This window comes from Malurus melanocephalus, unplaced genomic scaffold, assembly GCF_030028575.1.
Source record: "Malurus melanocephalus ecotype Western Australia unplaced genomic scaffold, MMel_1.1 scaffold_624, whole genome shotgun sequence".
Classification (NCBI taxonomy): domain Eukaryota; kingdom Metazoa; phylum Chordata; class Aves; order Passeriformes; family Maluridae; genus Malurus; species Malurus melanocephalus.
In genome coordinates this window covers 123566-140423 of record NW_026623856.1, presented here as the reverse complement: position 1 = coordinate 140423, position 16858 = coordinate 123566, and the positions used below count along the sequence as shown (strand labels likewise).

Genomic DNA, 16858 nt, shown 5'->3' with positions numbered 1-16858 from the left:
TGAGCATGAATTCTTAACTCTGTGAAGTAATGATATATTACAAAGCAACATTTTTTATCTAAAATTCAAAAATTTCATCTGTTAACAGGATTTTTTTATAAAGATTGCTACAGAATCCTACAAGACAAATCTGTTGTTACTCTGAAAGAAAAATCTGTGGAATTCTGTTTTAGCATTTATAAGAGGTCTTAGCTTTATGATTAATTTTGCCTGTAATCAGTCAAACTGCAAATTCAACAAGACTTATGCTATATTTTCTTACAGATTAAAACTTAGTCAAATTAGGAATGCTTTGCTCTCATATGACAGGTAAAAAATAGTACGTGTACAAAATGAGACAAATCTTTTAATGTTATGAAGTAAATACTTGTGCACTTTTAGGTTCTAAATAATTGTTGATTTTTTATCAATCTTACATTGACAGCTTTCAGGTTGTAAACCTGCCAACTAAACCTCTGATAATCTAATATTTTACATCTAATTCTCTTCTACTAAACCGTGGCTTTTTTACATTTCTTACAAGTTTGCTGACAAACCTAGAGTTTTAACCATTGTTTTCCCTGGAATCAAGAAACAGAACCCAATATTTCTAATTCCACGTACTCAGTGCTTTCATAAAATAGTTATATAATCAGCTGGGCTACTTTTATTTCAGAAAAGTGACAGTTATTTCATGGGAACTAGAAAAGTCTGTGTTCTGAATGCCCCAAGTCCAGTTATTTCTCTGCATGTGTGATCTATACATTAATTACACAGAAGGGACCTCTGGAATTTGTAATTTTATTGAATAGTAAAATAACACTAAATGGCAAAATTAGAAATTTGGAGGCTATTTTTGCCACTTGATGGTTCTTTAAATAATTAGATAAATTCCTATCAGTGGGACTCATGCCATTTAGAATATGAGATGGGTTGCAAAGGAGCTGCAAGATAATGTAATTTATAGAAATGTTCTCTCTAGAATCTCTGATTTGCAGCAGAAGTCAGAAGAACTAATATTGACAAACAGAAAGGAAGTCTGCTAGCCAAAGCACTATGTTGCAAAAAAGCTGTATCTTGTAACTGTTTTTTTTTTTTATATTTCTGTTATGCTGTTACAGTATCTTTTACTAAAATTTTCAAAGGTTAAATGTGAGCATTAATTTCGTTCAGTCATTTAGTGCTCACTCAGAATACTTAAGCACTTTAACATTCAACTGATACTGATACTCTGCTAAAGAAGCACCTAAAATCAGTCGCTCTCAATTTTTTTCTTTCTTTCACCCTTTCCAAAGTGAGAGAAACATGATGTCATGGAGTTTGTTGCCTGTATTTATCCATTACTGTTTTCCTGCCAAGCAGATCCACCAAGCAGATGAGAAAAATCAAACCAAAATGAATCATTTATTTTTATCCCTTGTCTATATGCATTTAAATGAAATGTTGATAATATTTAGATTATAAGCTTTTAGTCAATAATAACCAGTAGGTTCCTTTGGGTACTGTAGATCACTATTACACCTGTATAAAGTCTATTCTGTATCTGCCTTAATACTGATGTTGTCCAGAAAAATATTGTATACAAAACTGTATACATTTGATATCAAGTAGGTCAAGAGTGATCTACAACAAGATATCTGTACTAAATTCTTACACCGCAAAGCATTGTGTAAACAATCCTTGTACTTCATTGGCAGTATATAAATACTTGATTGCATTTGAAGTCTCATGTCTTGTTAATTCGCATTTCTTTGTGGAGCTTGAAATGGTACCTAACGCTTGGTAAATTTAACATAACTCTCCTTGTCTTTCAGGATTATAGTCTTAGCTCTTTAACCTAAAGATGTCACTTTCCATATTCCCTATAGTATTTTCCCACATAATGTCCCTCAGTCTGTTAATCTATCCACAGCATAAATATGACCCTGAGACATTCTGTTCCTAAGTAACATATTAACATTTTGCTGAATCAAATGTGGGCTAGGTAAATAATTGATCTGGCCCAGCAAAAGCATTTCTTGCATTTTTATGTTGAAGTCAGTTGTCTCTCTCTGTGCACAGCTGGTACTGTGAGACTTGTTTTGGACCTAGAAGGCTTTACAGTAATGTTACACTAAGTTTTGCTGTTGATTTTTCGTAGCTCACTTCAAATTCTTTTGTTAAACAGTAATAATTAAGGAAGTTTAGAAAGTTTCTCCAGAAAGGATGATGATAATCTGATAAAATAGTTGTTCTATGCAAGTGGTTAGAAGAACTTTTTCCACATGTTGGTTTTATTTAAAACTATTAGTATGTGGTTTGAATGGGAGAGCAGAGAAGGCATTAAACTCTGATAGAGGAAGTACTGAACCAGAAAAAAATGAACATGGGGAACAGTTTCAGCTAGTACAAATCAAGAACTATTCAAATTTTTATGGGCTGCCCCCTTCCCCCTGCTTTAATTTTCTTCTAAATGGATGCTTGTGAATGGTATTAGGCACCCTTTCTTGTGTGGCACTGAAGCCTGAACATCTACTTAGCTTTATTTCAGATACATTCATTTGTACCTCAGGCGAGTTTTATTTTTAAAGTAGATGTGTGTAAATTATGGGAACAAAAATGTATTATTCTGTTCTTAATATTTGGATATCTTATGGTCTAATGAATTTCTGTTTCAAAGGCAAAAATGTCACATGTTAAACAAGTGGGACTTTTAGCTGCTGGATGTCAGCCATGGAACAAGGATATATGTGCTGCTAGTGGGGACAGATTTGCCTACTGTGCTACTCTTGCTGTTTATATTTATCAGGTAAAATTATTCTTGTTTATCAGACTAGTTACATTATATTGCTGTTGATCTCACCTTTCGATAAATGCTGCTGCAAAGCTTTTGGAAGTATGGTTGCTGCTGAGAAGATGTCTATGTAAAGCTCAATATTCCATTCAAGATACCCCTGAAGCTGTATGTGTCAAGAATTATTTTTATAAGACAAGCTCACAGTGCATTAAACATTTGAGATGAATGAAGTTCTGTGATAGCAGACTGGGTTCTGAAGGAACAATTCCATTTGAAGCTGTAGTATAAAATAGTTTTTTGCACAGTGGATTAAACTGCTTCAAGTTGTAGATTCAGTGGCCCACCTTTATTTCGTTTGGAAGCTGAACTCCTTAGCACTGTGGTCTTCGGAAGTTTGCAGTTGCTGTACATCAACATCTAACTGAAAAATAGAAATACTGTGACATGGAATTTTCAGATTGAGAAATACATAAGGAAATAAAGGATACACTTATTTTAATTTTAAGAGTTATACCAGTAGTAGGATTAAAATAAACAAAATTTACTGTGTCCTATTTGGGCATGAGGTTTTTTTTTTATTTTTTAACTACCAGGTAATCTAAAAAATGAGAAGGATTTCAAACTCATTTTTATATTCTTTCCTGCTTAACCCCTTGGAGACTACTTTATGATTGTTACCATGCCTATAAATAAAACATTTTAGGATTGTTTGAGTAGTTATTAATGAAATACAATAATTTATGAGTGACGAGGGTAGACATAATACTTGATTTTGTATAATTGGATATTGGAAAACCTTTCTGTCCTAGTCAAATGTATAAGAATTTAATGTATTGAGATGTGAGGTACTGACAATTGTTAAAGGCGCTATAAATTCATCTGTAAATCTAATACTCTTATATGAACTAACCTCTGACCCAAAGGTACTTAAGTTTACAAAAAATGTATTTCTAAAATAATTTTGCTGTTTGTTTAGCTGGATCACCGCTACAATGAATTCAAGCTCCATGCGATTATGTCTGAGCATAAGAAGACAATCACAGCCATATCTTGGTGTCCCCACAATCCTGATGTGTTTGCAAGTGCCAGTGCAGATAGTTTAGTGATCATTTGGAATGTGAATGAACAGAAAGTTGTGGCCAAGCTGGACAATACGAAAGGTATTTTAGACGTGGAGATCTATTTGATGCATACAGCTTGATGGATGGGTATGAGAAGTACTTGATGTAGTGTAAATGCTATAGTTGGTAGGTCAGAGTTTTAACAATTGCCTTACGCCATATGCTTGTCAGATTTGTTGCAGTCTGTTATAGAAACTAATGATAGTGTGTTTGAGTAAATTGCTGTGAACCATCTTGTAATTGGTAAAGAAAGACGTTATTCTTTTTCTCCAAAGAAGTTGAGTAGTTCAAGAATAACTTTGCTAGTGGTTTCTTGTTGAGCAGGGGAAAAAAAAACAAAACCAACATTATTATCATCACTGTATAAAAGGATAAATAATTCAGTTTTAAAATAATAAATTTCATGATACCTTTGGGTAAGTGAAAACAAATAAAAGGTAGCCTTAACAGATTCAAGTATAAATCATCAGTGAATTTGAAAAACAAATTCAAATACCCTAATACTTGTCTACCTGAATTTTCTCTCAGGTCTTGAAATTGCTGGAGATTGTATTACAAGTCTAAGGGGTTAAGCATCTGTGTTACAGTTATATTTCCCTGTGCAGTTCAGATTTATTCCATTTAGTCAAAACCAGTACCTGTATTTCTGTTCTTACAGTCAATCCCACCAGGTGTCCTTGACTCCCACATATTCATTCTTGCAAAGTGAGTGCAACCCCAGAACAGTCAGAATCCCAGGATCTAATAAGCCATTTGGGACTCCATAGTCTGTTCTTTCCAGAGCATTTAGGGATACCTCTGGAAATCTTGTGTATGTCTTGCATATCATGAAAAGGAAACTCCATGCTCCTGTAAATAATGACATAGTGTATCAGCTTATGCATGAATATAAATACTGGTACTTATTTTTTAATACATTGCTTGCTTAGAAGTCTTCAGCCAATGACTACATAACTACTGAAGTGTTGTTATTATTATTTTAATACTATTAAAAACTAATCTAAGATATGTTTAAATCATCCATTAGTTCCTCTTTTAGCCACTTTTATATTGCCATATACAAGTGTCTAAATACAGTTTTAAGTTTTTGGCCTGAGGAATCTGTCATTGTTATTTGTTCCTTCAGGAACACATTACTAGGTTATGAGGGTTGGAGATGTTAAGATCAGAATTCTTAAATGGAACTGCCTACAGTTGGGTGTTAGGCAACTGAATTAAAAYTGACATATGTCCAGAAGGAAGCTGTCAAGTAGGAAGCTGTCAAGAAGGAAGCTGGTCACTTTTATTACAGAGCTAGCTTTCAAATTTTGTCACAAATATCTGCTTCTGTTATATTTGTCTTTAAATTTCATTGTTTTTTGCTAAAATATGCATTTTCAAATTCTCTGTATTTTACTAGCTTAGTAGCAAATAGCTTACAGTGAAACATAGTGGTAAATGAAAATCTGAATTAATGAAAATATTGTTTGCAGGATCAGGCTTACCCTCTTTCAAATGTGCGCTTGTCTTTGGCACTGATGAAGGACAGAAATCATCAATTACAGCCCATCAAAGTAGTATAAAAGTAATCTGAGAAATTATTTTATTTCCTGCCTGTTGAAGCATGTAGTTTACTTTTACACCCTAAGATGTTCACACAGTTCTCTATATTTCAGTAGAGAAGTTTTTGTGTAGAGCAATTATTTTTACCATTTTTCAAGACAATTGCTGATACTGGGTCAAGGAATACTACACTGAATTTCATGTCCTGTTCTTACAAGGTTTACCTGTGTGTTTCAGGAATTCCTGCATCACTTAGCTGGTGCTGGAACGCTGGTGATGCAGTTGCATTTGTGTCCCACAGAGGTCCGCTGTACATTTGGACTATCTCCGGCCCTGACAGTGGGGTAACTGTACACCGAGAAGCACATAGTTTCTTGTCAGATATCAGTCTGTTTAGATGGCATCCAAAGAAAAAAGGAAAGGTGGTATTTGGACACACTGATGGAAGCCTGTCTATTTTTCAGCCAGGTAAAAACTCATACGGTAGAATATGTATTTTCATATGCATCTCTTGTTTTTCTATATGCATGTAATTCTGCACTTTTTGAAAATTAGATTCTAAAAAATAGGTACATACATAAAACTTGTTCTTGATTCATAATATTCCTATTCCTTCCATATCACAAAAATGTTTTCTTACATAAACGATGCAGAGCATTTTCTTTATTTCTCCTCTCTTTTGTGACTAAGATAAGACTGTATTTTTTTGACAACTACAGTAAACACATTTTTTTAGAATAATGACAGCCATGATCTTCTACTTAACTATATTTCCCTGCAAGTTTATTCTTCTGAATGGAAAAACTGGAATCTTCTGCTTACTTTCTTACTTTGCATTTGTTCTGGAGTCCTCTGTTTCATATTCTAGACTCCTCTGCAATTTTATAGGTAGAATCTCATGTCACATTTAATATTATCTTCATGGTTTTGTTCTTTGAAATGATAGATGGGAAAATATTGATTTTTTTTGTTTGAAATCCTCCATGCACATTTGCACATACTTTATAAATAGTGTAGTTCTCTGCTAAGGTGTCATCTTGATAAGCTAATTTGAAGGTAAAATTTCACTTGTTCTCATAGTTGTTTTCAAAGAGAGAATCTGTGTTAGGTTAAATATTTCAATTTTTTTTCCTGACTACTTTTTCTTTCTTGACTAAAAACTGATTTTCAACTTTGTGAGAAAACTTTTTTTCTTTGTGAGAAAATCTGCTCTTTAAATGATGTGTTAATTTTACGTAGATTTTGCTCCAACAGCCATGCAAAATTTATTTTCCTCCAGTTCAGTCTAAGTTGTCATTCAGGATATCACAGGGAATAGATTCTTTTGTTTCTGTAGTGCTGACTGAATTAGCACTGGCATTTTGAAAAGGAAATCTATTTTTTTATGATAACATCTAAGTGTTCAGCAGACTGACACTTTATGAAAAGTCTAGAATGTCTAAGAGTCTAGAATGCCAAAATTGTAGAATGACTGGAATATGAAAAGAGAAATAATAAGAAAAATATTTACAATATCAAAATTATGTTCTACAAATGAAAATATAGTATGGGCTAAAAAAATCTAGGCAGTGGCAATTTTGTACGTACCACAGCTCAAGTTACCGTGAAAAAATTGTTTAAGGAAGATTATCCGTTACTGCTGCAGATAAAGCTACTTGCATCAAGTTATCAAGGAATTCTGCCTTTCCTGTATTTAGGGTAGTTTTCTTTATTGTTGTAATATAACACATCTTCATTAAAATAATTCTAAAATTAAAAATATATAAGTTGTTTCCTGCTCTCAGCATATGTAAGATTCTTTATTTCCAATAGAGAAACAAAAGTTGAAAGCTTATTTGCAACTGGGTGAAAAATTTCTGCATAAATAGCAGACTACACAATGTTTTTTCACTATTATCTACTTAGTTTTCTCTCCCATGGCTGTATTTTTTTTATTAGTTCTAGACTATGCATTAATGTATCAGACCATTAAACGTAAAGAAAAAAATATGCAAGATTTAAGATTAGAACCCAATTTTTAGGGTGATTCAATCGTCATATAGAGCCAAATGTTTCATATAGTTTTCCCTTTCATTTGTTATCAAAATAAGCACAGCTTTCTTAAATGACCTGTGACTCAGTTGCATGATTCATATTCTTCAGGTTTTTTTTCCAATGGAAAATAAAATTTAACAGAGTTTTCGTGAYGTTTGCTTTTAGACTCTTTTGAAGTAGAGGTAAAACTGAATAGCTTCTAGACACATACTCTCTCCTCATACTCTCCCACCAGCTGATTGTGCTTTCTTGGGGCTGAAGTGTTTGTATATGGTTTCAAAGACTCAAAGACTTTTTGCTTTTGGTTCTTGTATAGCTAACTGAAAAATGACATTTCTGCTTCGTTGTCAGTTCTTGTTTTTCATTTTAATGCTGATTTGCAGTAAAACCAAAAGGTGAGCTTTTTGTTTTACAGAGCTGAAATGTAAGCAGAGGACCTTGTTTAAAAGCATGTGAATCCTCGAATTTTTGGCAAATTAAAGCAGTTATCATAGTTCTGATGTTATTCCCAATGCTTCAGAAGAATGAAAAAATTGAATGGAGAAATTGGTTTATGCTATTAGTTGTTGTGAAGACTTAAGATATTTCTTCCATTTCTGGTAACTGATTTTATAAARCTGCCCTAGATGTAATGTGCACAAACCAATACCCAAATCGAAAATTAGATTGAAACTGAATAATGGAAAAAGTCAATTCCCTATTTCTGGAAAGGTGGTAAAAATATTTTTTTTAGTGTAAGATCACAACTTCAAAAATAGAGAACTACTTAATTTGAACTGTACTCTACCTTGTGAAATTAATCTTAATCTCTCTGTGAATTTTTTTTCTTCTTTTTGTAGGTGTCAAACTAGATATTTAATGGTCTGTTTTGGCTACAAAATCTATAAACACTTAATTGTTGCTCAAATAATTTTAAAGAAGGTCTAAAGGCAGTTGTTCAGAAAAATCTTTTTTACTGCTACTGTTTTTTTCTGGTTCATACTGCCTTTATTTTGCCTGTATTTGTAATGGTGTGCAGATTTATTTAGACTCAAATGACTTGTATTTTATACTGTGCTGCAGACCTTTACTCATATAAGTTCTTATAACCATGTATACAATGAAACATACTTTCCTTTCCTATAAATTTATAATAAACCTGACAGCTGTTTGTGTTTTCTGCTGTATTAAACATGAAGCTGAATCTGATGGAAAAATAAGTACTTTTCAGTCAAGTTTTGCAAAGACAGCTTCATTATTTTCACTGGTGCATACATTAGAGCAGGCTAGTGAAAATTTCAGGGAGAGAGAAAAAATTATCTTTGTCAATCTTGTAACTACTGAAAGGATGTACTTGTTTTATTTTTTAAATAATCTGTTTTCTTTGCACTTTAAAGCTTCTAAAAATCAGAAACATATCTTAAGACCAGAGTCTCTTGAAGGAGCAGATGAAGAGGATCCAGTTACAGCTCTGGAGTGGGACCCTTTGTCAACTGATTACCTTCTTGTTGCTAATTTGCATAATGGTATTCGGCTACTTGATTCAGAATCTCTGTCCTGTATCACAACTTTTACTTTTCCCAGTGCAGCAGCATCTGTTCAGTGTTTAGCCTGGGTTTCTAGTGCACCTGGAATGTTTATAACTGGAGGTAAGACTTTTATTTCCTTATTTATACAAAGATAATAAGTACAAGATGAATCTTCAAAATTCAAACTCCAAGTTTGATTTTTCTGTTTCTTAACTTTTTTACAAGTAGAAGCATACATTGTACAATAGAATAGAATTGTACAGAAAAGGCCATAACACAAAACCAGAAAATAATAAAATTACACTGAGAAGCTTTTACTTGTTTTAAAAATTTTAKCTACATAATTGTGTTTCTGCTTTTTTTATACCAAATAGTATTTTCTCATGCCCACTTTAGCAACAAGTATATGAGTTACTTTTGGAATAGGAATAAAAATGCATTTTGCTGATGAGTGTCACTTCAAAGATTAAAAAATTAAAGGAAGAAAAGAATTTATTTCCTGCCATAGACACATAGACATTACTGCTCAGCTTGAATTAATGAACAAGGAAACTAAGACTTGCAAAATATTTTATAATGAGAGAGGTTCCACAGAATTTATCTATGTTTAAGTAGCTAATGTTAATAATGATTGTGGTTAATAGTGATATTGCCATGGAGATAAATGGAGGATGAATCGGATGCTGTGGATGTTGTACTAGATGATCTCCAGAGGTCCTCTCCAACCATAACTATTCAGTGATTTTATGGAATTGACAGTGCCTGCTTATAAAATTCTTCTTAGGATTTAAAGTTTAATTCTTTGTTATATTTCTGCATAAACCAGTCCTCAAACCACATACTTCTGTGTTTTGTTTTTTTAAACCTCAGATTCTCAGGTTGGTGTGTTACGTGTTTGGAATGTTTCACGTACAACACCTATAGATAATTTTAAATTGAAGCAAACTGGTTTCCATGGCTTGCATGTGCTAAGTTCTCCTCCAAAGAAAAAGTGTAAGTATAATTTTCGTTGTTATTAATTGTAATGGCTGCAAGTTAAAATCTTATTTATGAGTCTTTTTATGTCCAGATCAATCTCTGTAAAGTTGGTCAGCTGTGTAGTTCTTAATTAAAGTACCTTCTGCTGCTAGTGGACTAGACAAATGCATAAAGGATTAAGCACTTTATAAGGTCCTTCTTTAACAGGCCAGGCTTCACATGGGAATTCTCCATTTCTTTTGTTTTAAATCTCATTGGAATACAAGCATTTTACTCTTTATAATTTAACTTCTTATGGGAATAAGAAATAATCTTCTCTCTTTGTGTTTTGCTTTATGTTGTTAAGCATGTTCATCACAGTATCCTACTAAAAATCACCATACATCTTCAACAAGTGAGGCTGTTCCTCCTCCAACTTTAACCCAAAACCAAGCTTTTTCTCTTCCTCCTGGTCATACCGTCTGTTGCTTCATGGATGGTGGAGTGGGGCTTTATGACATGGGAGCCAAAAAGTGGGATTTCCTTAGAGACTTGGTATGGTTCATCTCTGTCTTTGAAATGAGTATTTATTTGGCTTATGCACTTTGTTCTAACAGCAAAAACCTGGAGAATTAAGTATTTACAGTACTGTAAAGTAGTTTCTGTTGTTAAAAAGAGACTAAATTTCTAGGAAACAAAATGACAGTTCTGAAGTTGAAGATAATGCTTTATTGCAAATGACTGAATTCTGTTGGGAATATTTTGGCAGTTTGTTTTAAACCAGAAATAAAGATTTAAATACTTGTTTTTTGTTTKTTTTTTTTTAACTAGAATTTTAGTTTGATAAATTTTATCAGAAAATTTTATCTTCTCAGAAATTTTATCTAGCATGTTTTCTATAATTCAGAATGAAAGTTCTAATCAAATTAGAGAGATAAATGGTGAGGGCACTCAGTTTAACATCACGAAGATTGAACTATTAAATTTTCTTTGAAGCTGAAATTAAGAAATGGGTTTGCCATATATTAGATGAATATCTTCTTCACCATGCTTTTGGTTATTCTTGGGGATTTTTCTCTTTTCCACTTTCCAAGTTCTTTTTCATTGAAAAAAGCCCCAAACAAACAAAAAACAAACAATTTTCATCTATACTCCCATATGTGTTTGAATAGAGGCTGCTGGTTGGTTTTCTCTTTTCATTTTTATTGGGTTTGGTCCTGTAAAGCAACTGAGACTTAAAAAAAAAATCCTTATATAATGCCTCTGTTTCATATATTTGCCAACCTAAGTTCTACAAATGCATGTCTTGGAAAACAACCGATTGACACATGAAATCTCTAATAGATTGAAGTTTAACCTGCAGTAGAGCATAGATTGTATCTAGAAACACAGAATATTCAGTGGGTACTAGACAACTTTGGAACACATTTAATATACATGTTCAACATTTTTTCAGTCAGGTACTTTATACCAAAAGTGAAAAAGCATTCATGTTTTAAAAAATTAACCTTTTTTGAGATTAGTTTTTGTAATTGTATTTTTTAGCAACTTAGTTCCAGCAGAAAATGCTAACAAGTTCCTGGCATTGYGTACCCTGTTGTTTCAGGAAATAATTTTTCTGGTTTGAATAATTACCTCTGAAAGAACATGTTATAGTGCAAGTTATTTCATGCCTTTTCATTTTGACTGGTGAGTCATAATATACAGGGATTTTGGAACTCTTAATTGACCTGACAGGTAAATTAAATACAATGCATTTTAGAGTTTGATCTAGAGTTGGATTTACAAAAAAAAAAAATCAAATGTAATAAAAATGGATTAAATATTTGTTTCATTTAAGGGACATGTTGAGACCATCTTTGATTGCAAATTCAAACCTGATAACCCTGATCTTCTTGCTACAGCTTCATTTGATGGCACAATAAAAGTTTGGGACATAAATACTTTATCAGCAGTTTATACATCTCCTGGTAATGAGGGGGTTATTTATTCCATTTCTTGGGCTCCAGGTAAGAATATTTTTCTTTAAATCTGAATGCTCTTTGAACTAGCATTGATTGCAGAATTTGTCATATAAAAATATTAGTTTTATATAGAAGAGCATCTTGCAAGGTTTGAACAAGACTAAATTATCTGTGAAACCATCAGAATTCAATGCTTCAGACCCTGCTGAAGCTTACCCTTCTGAACAATGCTCCTAATATTTCATACTAGTCAGAATGGAGGAGGAGAATCTCCAGAACAATTCTAACATGGCATTACTCAAATGACAAATGACTTGCTTTGCGTGACAAGTAGACACCTAATGGAATTATATTTTGTGCTGAAAAAGTGAAACATATGTATTTGGTTCTTTGTCCTTCTTTGTTGTGTAGGAGTCTAATCACTGAAGAACTCTGCTTTTACCTTATTTGAATAGGAAGTGCCTTTTTTGCAAAGCATCTATTTTTTCTTAGACAAATCACTGAAATCAGTGGGAAATTTTGTTTTCTTAACTGATCTGCAACCCTCTTTGGTGTACCTGAAAATATACTTCTGACAGTTGACAATAGTTGACAATAGGTTGAAGTTCTTGTTGTGTTTTATTTCTTTGGACAGAAGATGTATTTTTAAAAAATCCAAGTAATTCATCTCACTGTTCTCTCTTGCACTTTTAAACTCTTAAGAAATAATAACTGACAGGAGAAAAATATTGTTATGGGAAGCTTAATGAAGTCTGCATATGTGAAATAAATTTTCATTTTTTTCATTTAGAGAGTCTCTTGTACCTTGTTCCTCTTCACAAATAATTTGTCTTGCTGTATGGAAATTATGGCATTATGAAATATGGTGCTTATGTCTGGTTATTTTGAAGTTTTAATCGAATCTGTAGTTGTATCTCACATTGAATTAATAGGGKTTTTTTTTGCTGCAGGAGGGGTGTGGGGTTGTTCTTTTGGTTTGTTTTTTTTAAAAAGTAAATTGGAAGCACGTGCTTCAACTTTGTTCCTTACCATCCTCTCCAAAAGCTCAGTCCCTCCCAGTCAGACCTTTTGTTCTTTCTTCACGTCCCTTGCTCCTAGCCAGTTCCTACTTGCCTTCTACTTTGTTCCTGATACGTAAACCAATGCATGCCACCATTTGTTTGGTTTCAGTAGACCTTTGAAAAAAATTATTACTCCTTTTCCTTTTTTCTTCCCCATAATTTTCCTACCTGACTCTATTCCCTTTTCATATGTTTACAATGCTGCATAGATTGTCTTTTCTGCCTCTGAAGCTTGGAATAAAATAATGGTCAAAGCTTTCATATAAATCTGCTATTTATGAAAAGCATAGCTTTGGAGACACAGCAAAGCTATTGGAATAAAGAGTCACTGTGGTGAGGAGAATTTGGTCGCATTTGGATTAGACCTGAACTGAATTTTCAGGTTCTCACTGTGGAGTTATGTACACAGATTTTCCACCCTGCAGAGTTTGATTACAGATTCAGGTACATTCTTGATGATCTTAGGTGCAGCAATGGTGCAAGATTACAAGAACAAAATACTGTTAGATGTTCTGTTTCATTTTTAGGATTTGTCGTAATACACAGGGAACTTTAAAGAAAAATATTCTAGTTGCTACAAGTTTAAGCTTGAAATACTGAGGTTGCTTCTCTTTCACTTTGAGTCATATGTACCACAATCATTATTTTGTTACGTGCAAGACTTTCATTAGGCATTAGGAATACTTCTTACATCAATACAATTTTTATTTGACCATTCCTCAAAACAGGAATGTAGAAAAACAGGTTAAGCTTTCGCTGAAAATTATTTGTAGCAAATGCTGGCCTTAAACTGTGGAAAACTCATGTTTATGTGCCATTGATGTCTTCTGTTCATATTACATTTCTTCAATTTAAAGTAGAACCACCATCAAACAATATTGCGACCGTAGCATTATTGTAATATTTTACAAACATCTTTCTTTAAAGGAGATCTGAACTGCATAGCGGGTGCAACATCCAGAAATGGTGGCTTCATCTGGGATGTTCGAAAAGGCAAAATGATAACCAGATTCACTGAGGTAAAATGAGATTACTTCATTTTTTGTCTATATGAAGTGCAAGTTAGTCATTCCCTCTAGTGTCCATAAATAGAGATGGCCAAAGTTCATGAGTTTTTAAGAGGTGCTAGTAGAAAAATTTACAGAATTATGTGGGTACCAGTTTACATGTGTGGCAGAAGTATCTTTACTTCCTCTGACTGGATTTATGATATAAGAATGGTGAAGCACCAGATGGTCTCCTTGATCTTAAAATTGGCCCTGTAGGGATACACGTCAGAAGCATAGCTGATTCCTTCTTAAACCTGTACACATATGTGGACATATATACTTGGCATCAAAATGAAAACTGTGTTCTGTATTTTCAAACATAAAAACCAGAAAAAACTTTCAGTCCCTAAAGTCTAGGTCAATAAAGTTCCATTTTGCAGCACGCTAAGCAGTATGACTCATTTGGTACCTTGACTTGTATTACCTGAAGTCTATCGAGACATTTTTAAGTCCTGAAATAGCGGCATCATTTTTATTGGTAGAAGGAGCTGTGTAGTACTGTTCTGTAGTATTTCACCCTATTTTGTGTATTCCTTGTACATAGCTGTGATCTTCAGATTATACAGACAMTTATTTAACTGTAGGATCTGCATCAATGTACAATGGATGCTCTTTTAGAAGAGTGGTGGGGGAGTGAGGAGGAGCATGAGAAGAAAATAAATATACCTACTTTCGGCAGTTCTGGGATTCTGTGACTGTTATTTTCATTCGTGCTACCAAATATATTTTCTCTTGTACTGGTCCTGATACACATCCAACTAAAGTTTTCTCATACCACAATTTTTCATGCCTACTAACTTCATTATTCCAGCAAGTAACTAACCTTTATTCAGAGTCACCAACTGAGTAAAGTTGAAAGGGACCACAGAGGGTCATCTGGTCCAAACTCCCTGCTCAAGCCAGGTCATCCTAGAACACATTGCACAGGATTGCATCCAGACAGTTCTGGAATATCTCCAGTGAGGGAGATTATCTCTCTGGGCAGTCTGTTCCAGTGCTCAGTCACTTCCTCATTGAGGAGAAGTTCTTCCTCATGTTCAGGTGGAACTTCCTGTGCATCAGTTCCTGCCCATTGCCTCTTGTCCTATTGCTGGGCACCCCTGAGCAGAGCCTGGTTCCATCCTCTTGGCACCTTCCCTTCGGTTACTGACAGACATTGATGATCATCTCTCAGTCATGACTTCTCAAGACTGAATAGGCCTAGCTCTCTCAGCCTTTTCTTGTAAGAAAAATAGTTTTTATTACCCCCACTAGACTCTCTCCACAAGCTCCATGTCTCTCCTGTACCGAGGAGTCCAGAACTGGGCTCAACACTCCAGAAGTGGCCTCGCCAGGGCTGAGTAAAGGGGCAGAATTACATTCTGTCACCTGCTGGAATGCTTCCTAGTGCACCCCAGGACATCAGACTGATCTAAAGAAGGTGTTCAATAACTCTGCCTTCTCTGCATCCTCTGTCCCCAGGGTGTCCACTCCATTTAGTAAGGGGCCTACATTATCCTTTGTTTTCCTTTTGTTATTAATGGATTTGAAGAAGCACAACTTGTTGTTCTTGATGTCTTTGGCCAGATTTAATTCCAGATGGGTCGTGGTCTTCCTTATCTCATTTCTACTGGTTCTGACAACCTCTCTGTATTAATTCCAAGTGTCCTCTTTCCAGTCTAGTTTAAAGCTCTCTCAGTGAGCCCTGCAAACTCCTGACCTAAGATCCCTTTTTCTCCTTTGAGACAGGTGGACCCCATTTGTTGCCAGCAGGCTCTGTTGTATAAAGTGACCCATAATCAAAACACCCAAAATTGTGCTGCTAAGACCAGTATCAAATCCAGATGTTCATATACGTGACCTTCTTGTTTCTTGCCACATCATTCCTTGCAACAGGCAGGACAGAAGAGAGCACAGCTTGTGCTTCATATCCCTTGACCAGTCATTCCAAGGCCCAAAGAGAATCTCTTGATTTTCCACAGTTCTCTATTTAAGCTTCAGATTTATGTAGTTGTGGATTGCTCATTCTTCACCTTTCCCCCAGTTTTGTCTCTTGGATCCTGGAACATTATAGCAGTTTGACTACCTGTCTCCATAAGCCCATTCTCCATTATTGTTTTGGACTTGGATTCTTAAACAACCAGCTATATTGGGTATTCATTATGCTATGGTTCTGTACAGTGTACTGTACTGGGAGGAAAGGGCTGAAGCCCATAGGAGAATAAAGTTAAACAGATGAGTCAATAGATGAGAGAAAAAGGGGTGAATTATTTCTTATTGATAGGTATTTTGCATTTTTTGAAGCATGGAAAGAATGGAATCTTCTGCATTGCCTGGAGTCATAAAGATCCCAAAAGAATAGCAACCTGCAGCAGTGATGGATTTTGGTGAGTGTTATTGGAAGAAAAAGAAATTGCTAATTGTGCTTCTCAAATTCATAAATTTTGACAACAGTCTCAGTAATTTAAAAACTTTTCTTATTGGACGAAACTTGAATTATRTTAGTCTTTGTACTTATAATGGTATGTTTTTCAAGATTTTAAGAAGAAAATAAATAGTTCAAAAACTAATTTTACTTGTCTTAATTTTTAATTTTTTGTTTGTTTAATTTTTTGTTTATTTGTTTCGAGGACTAGAAAGTGCTATTTTAGAATGAAGTAATTACAAGTATACCATCACAGGAGTATGATACTCATTTCTAAAAACACATGAATGTCCATTGAGACTGGTTTGGCATATATTGTGTTTCAGTACATTTTAAAAATCCTTCTTCATTTGTTTCCTCTGCTACCTATGTCATTCCCACTCAAACATAATGGGCAGAAATTTTAGAAAACAAGCAACTTCTCATTTTTTTTTCTTCTTTTTTTTTTTTTTTTTTTTTTTTT

General features: G+C 34.0%; 1 protein-coding gene across 1 annotated transcript in view; it reads left to right on the top strand.

Annotated features, from left to right (window-relative positions):
• Positions 1-2644: 2644 nt before the first annotated feature.
• Positions 2645-16858, top strand: part of WDR17 (WD repeat domain 17) — a 37357-nt gene continuing 23143 nt past the window's right edge. The window contains 10 exon segments of the mRNA XM_057383336.1: positions 2645-2767; positions 3732-3915; positions 5656-5886; positions 8829-9151; positions 9214-9217; positions 9831-9953; positions 10285-10472; positions 11758-11926; positions 13870-13961; positions 16275-16357. Coding sequence (XP_057239319.1) covers positions 2645-2767; positions 3732-3915; positions 5656-5886; positions 8829-9151; positions 9214-9217; positions 9831-9953; positions 10285-10472; positions 11758-11926; positions 13870-13961; positions 16275-16357 — 1520 coding nt within the window.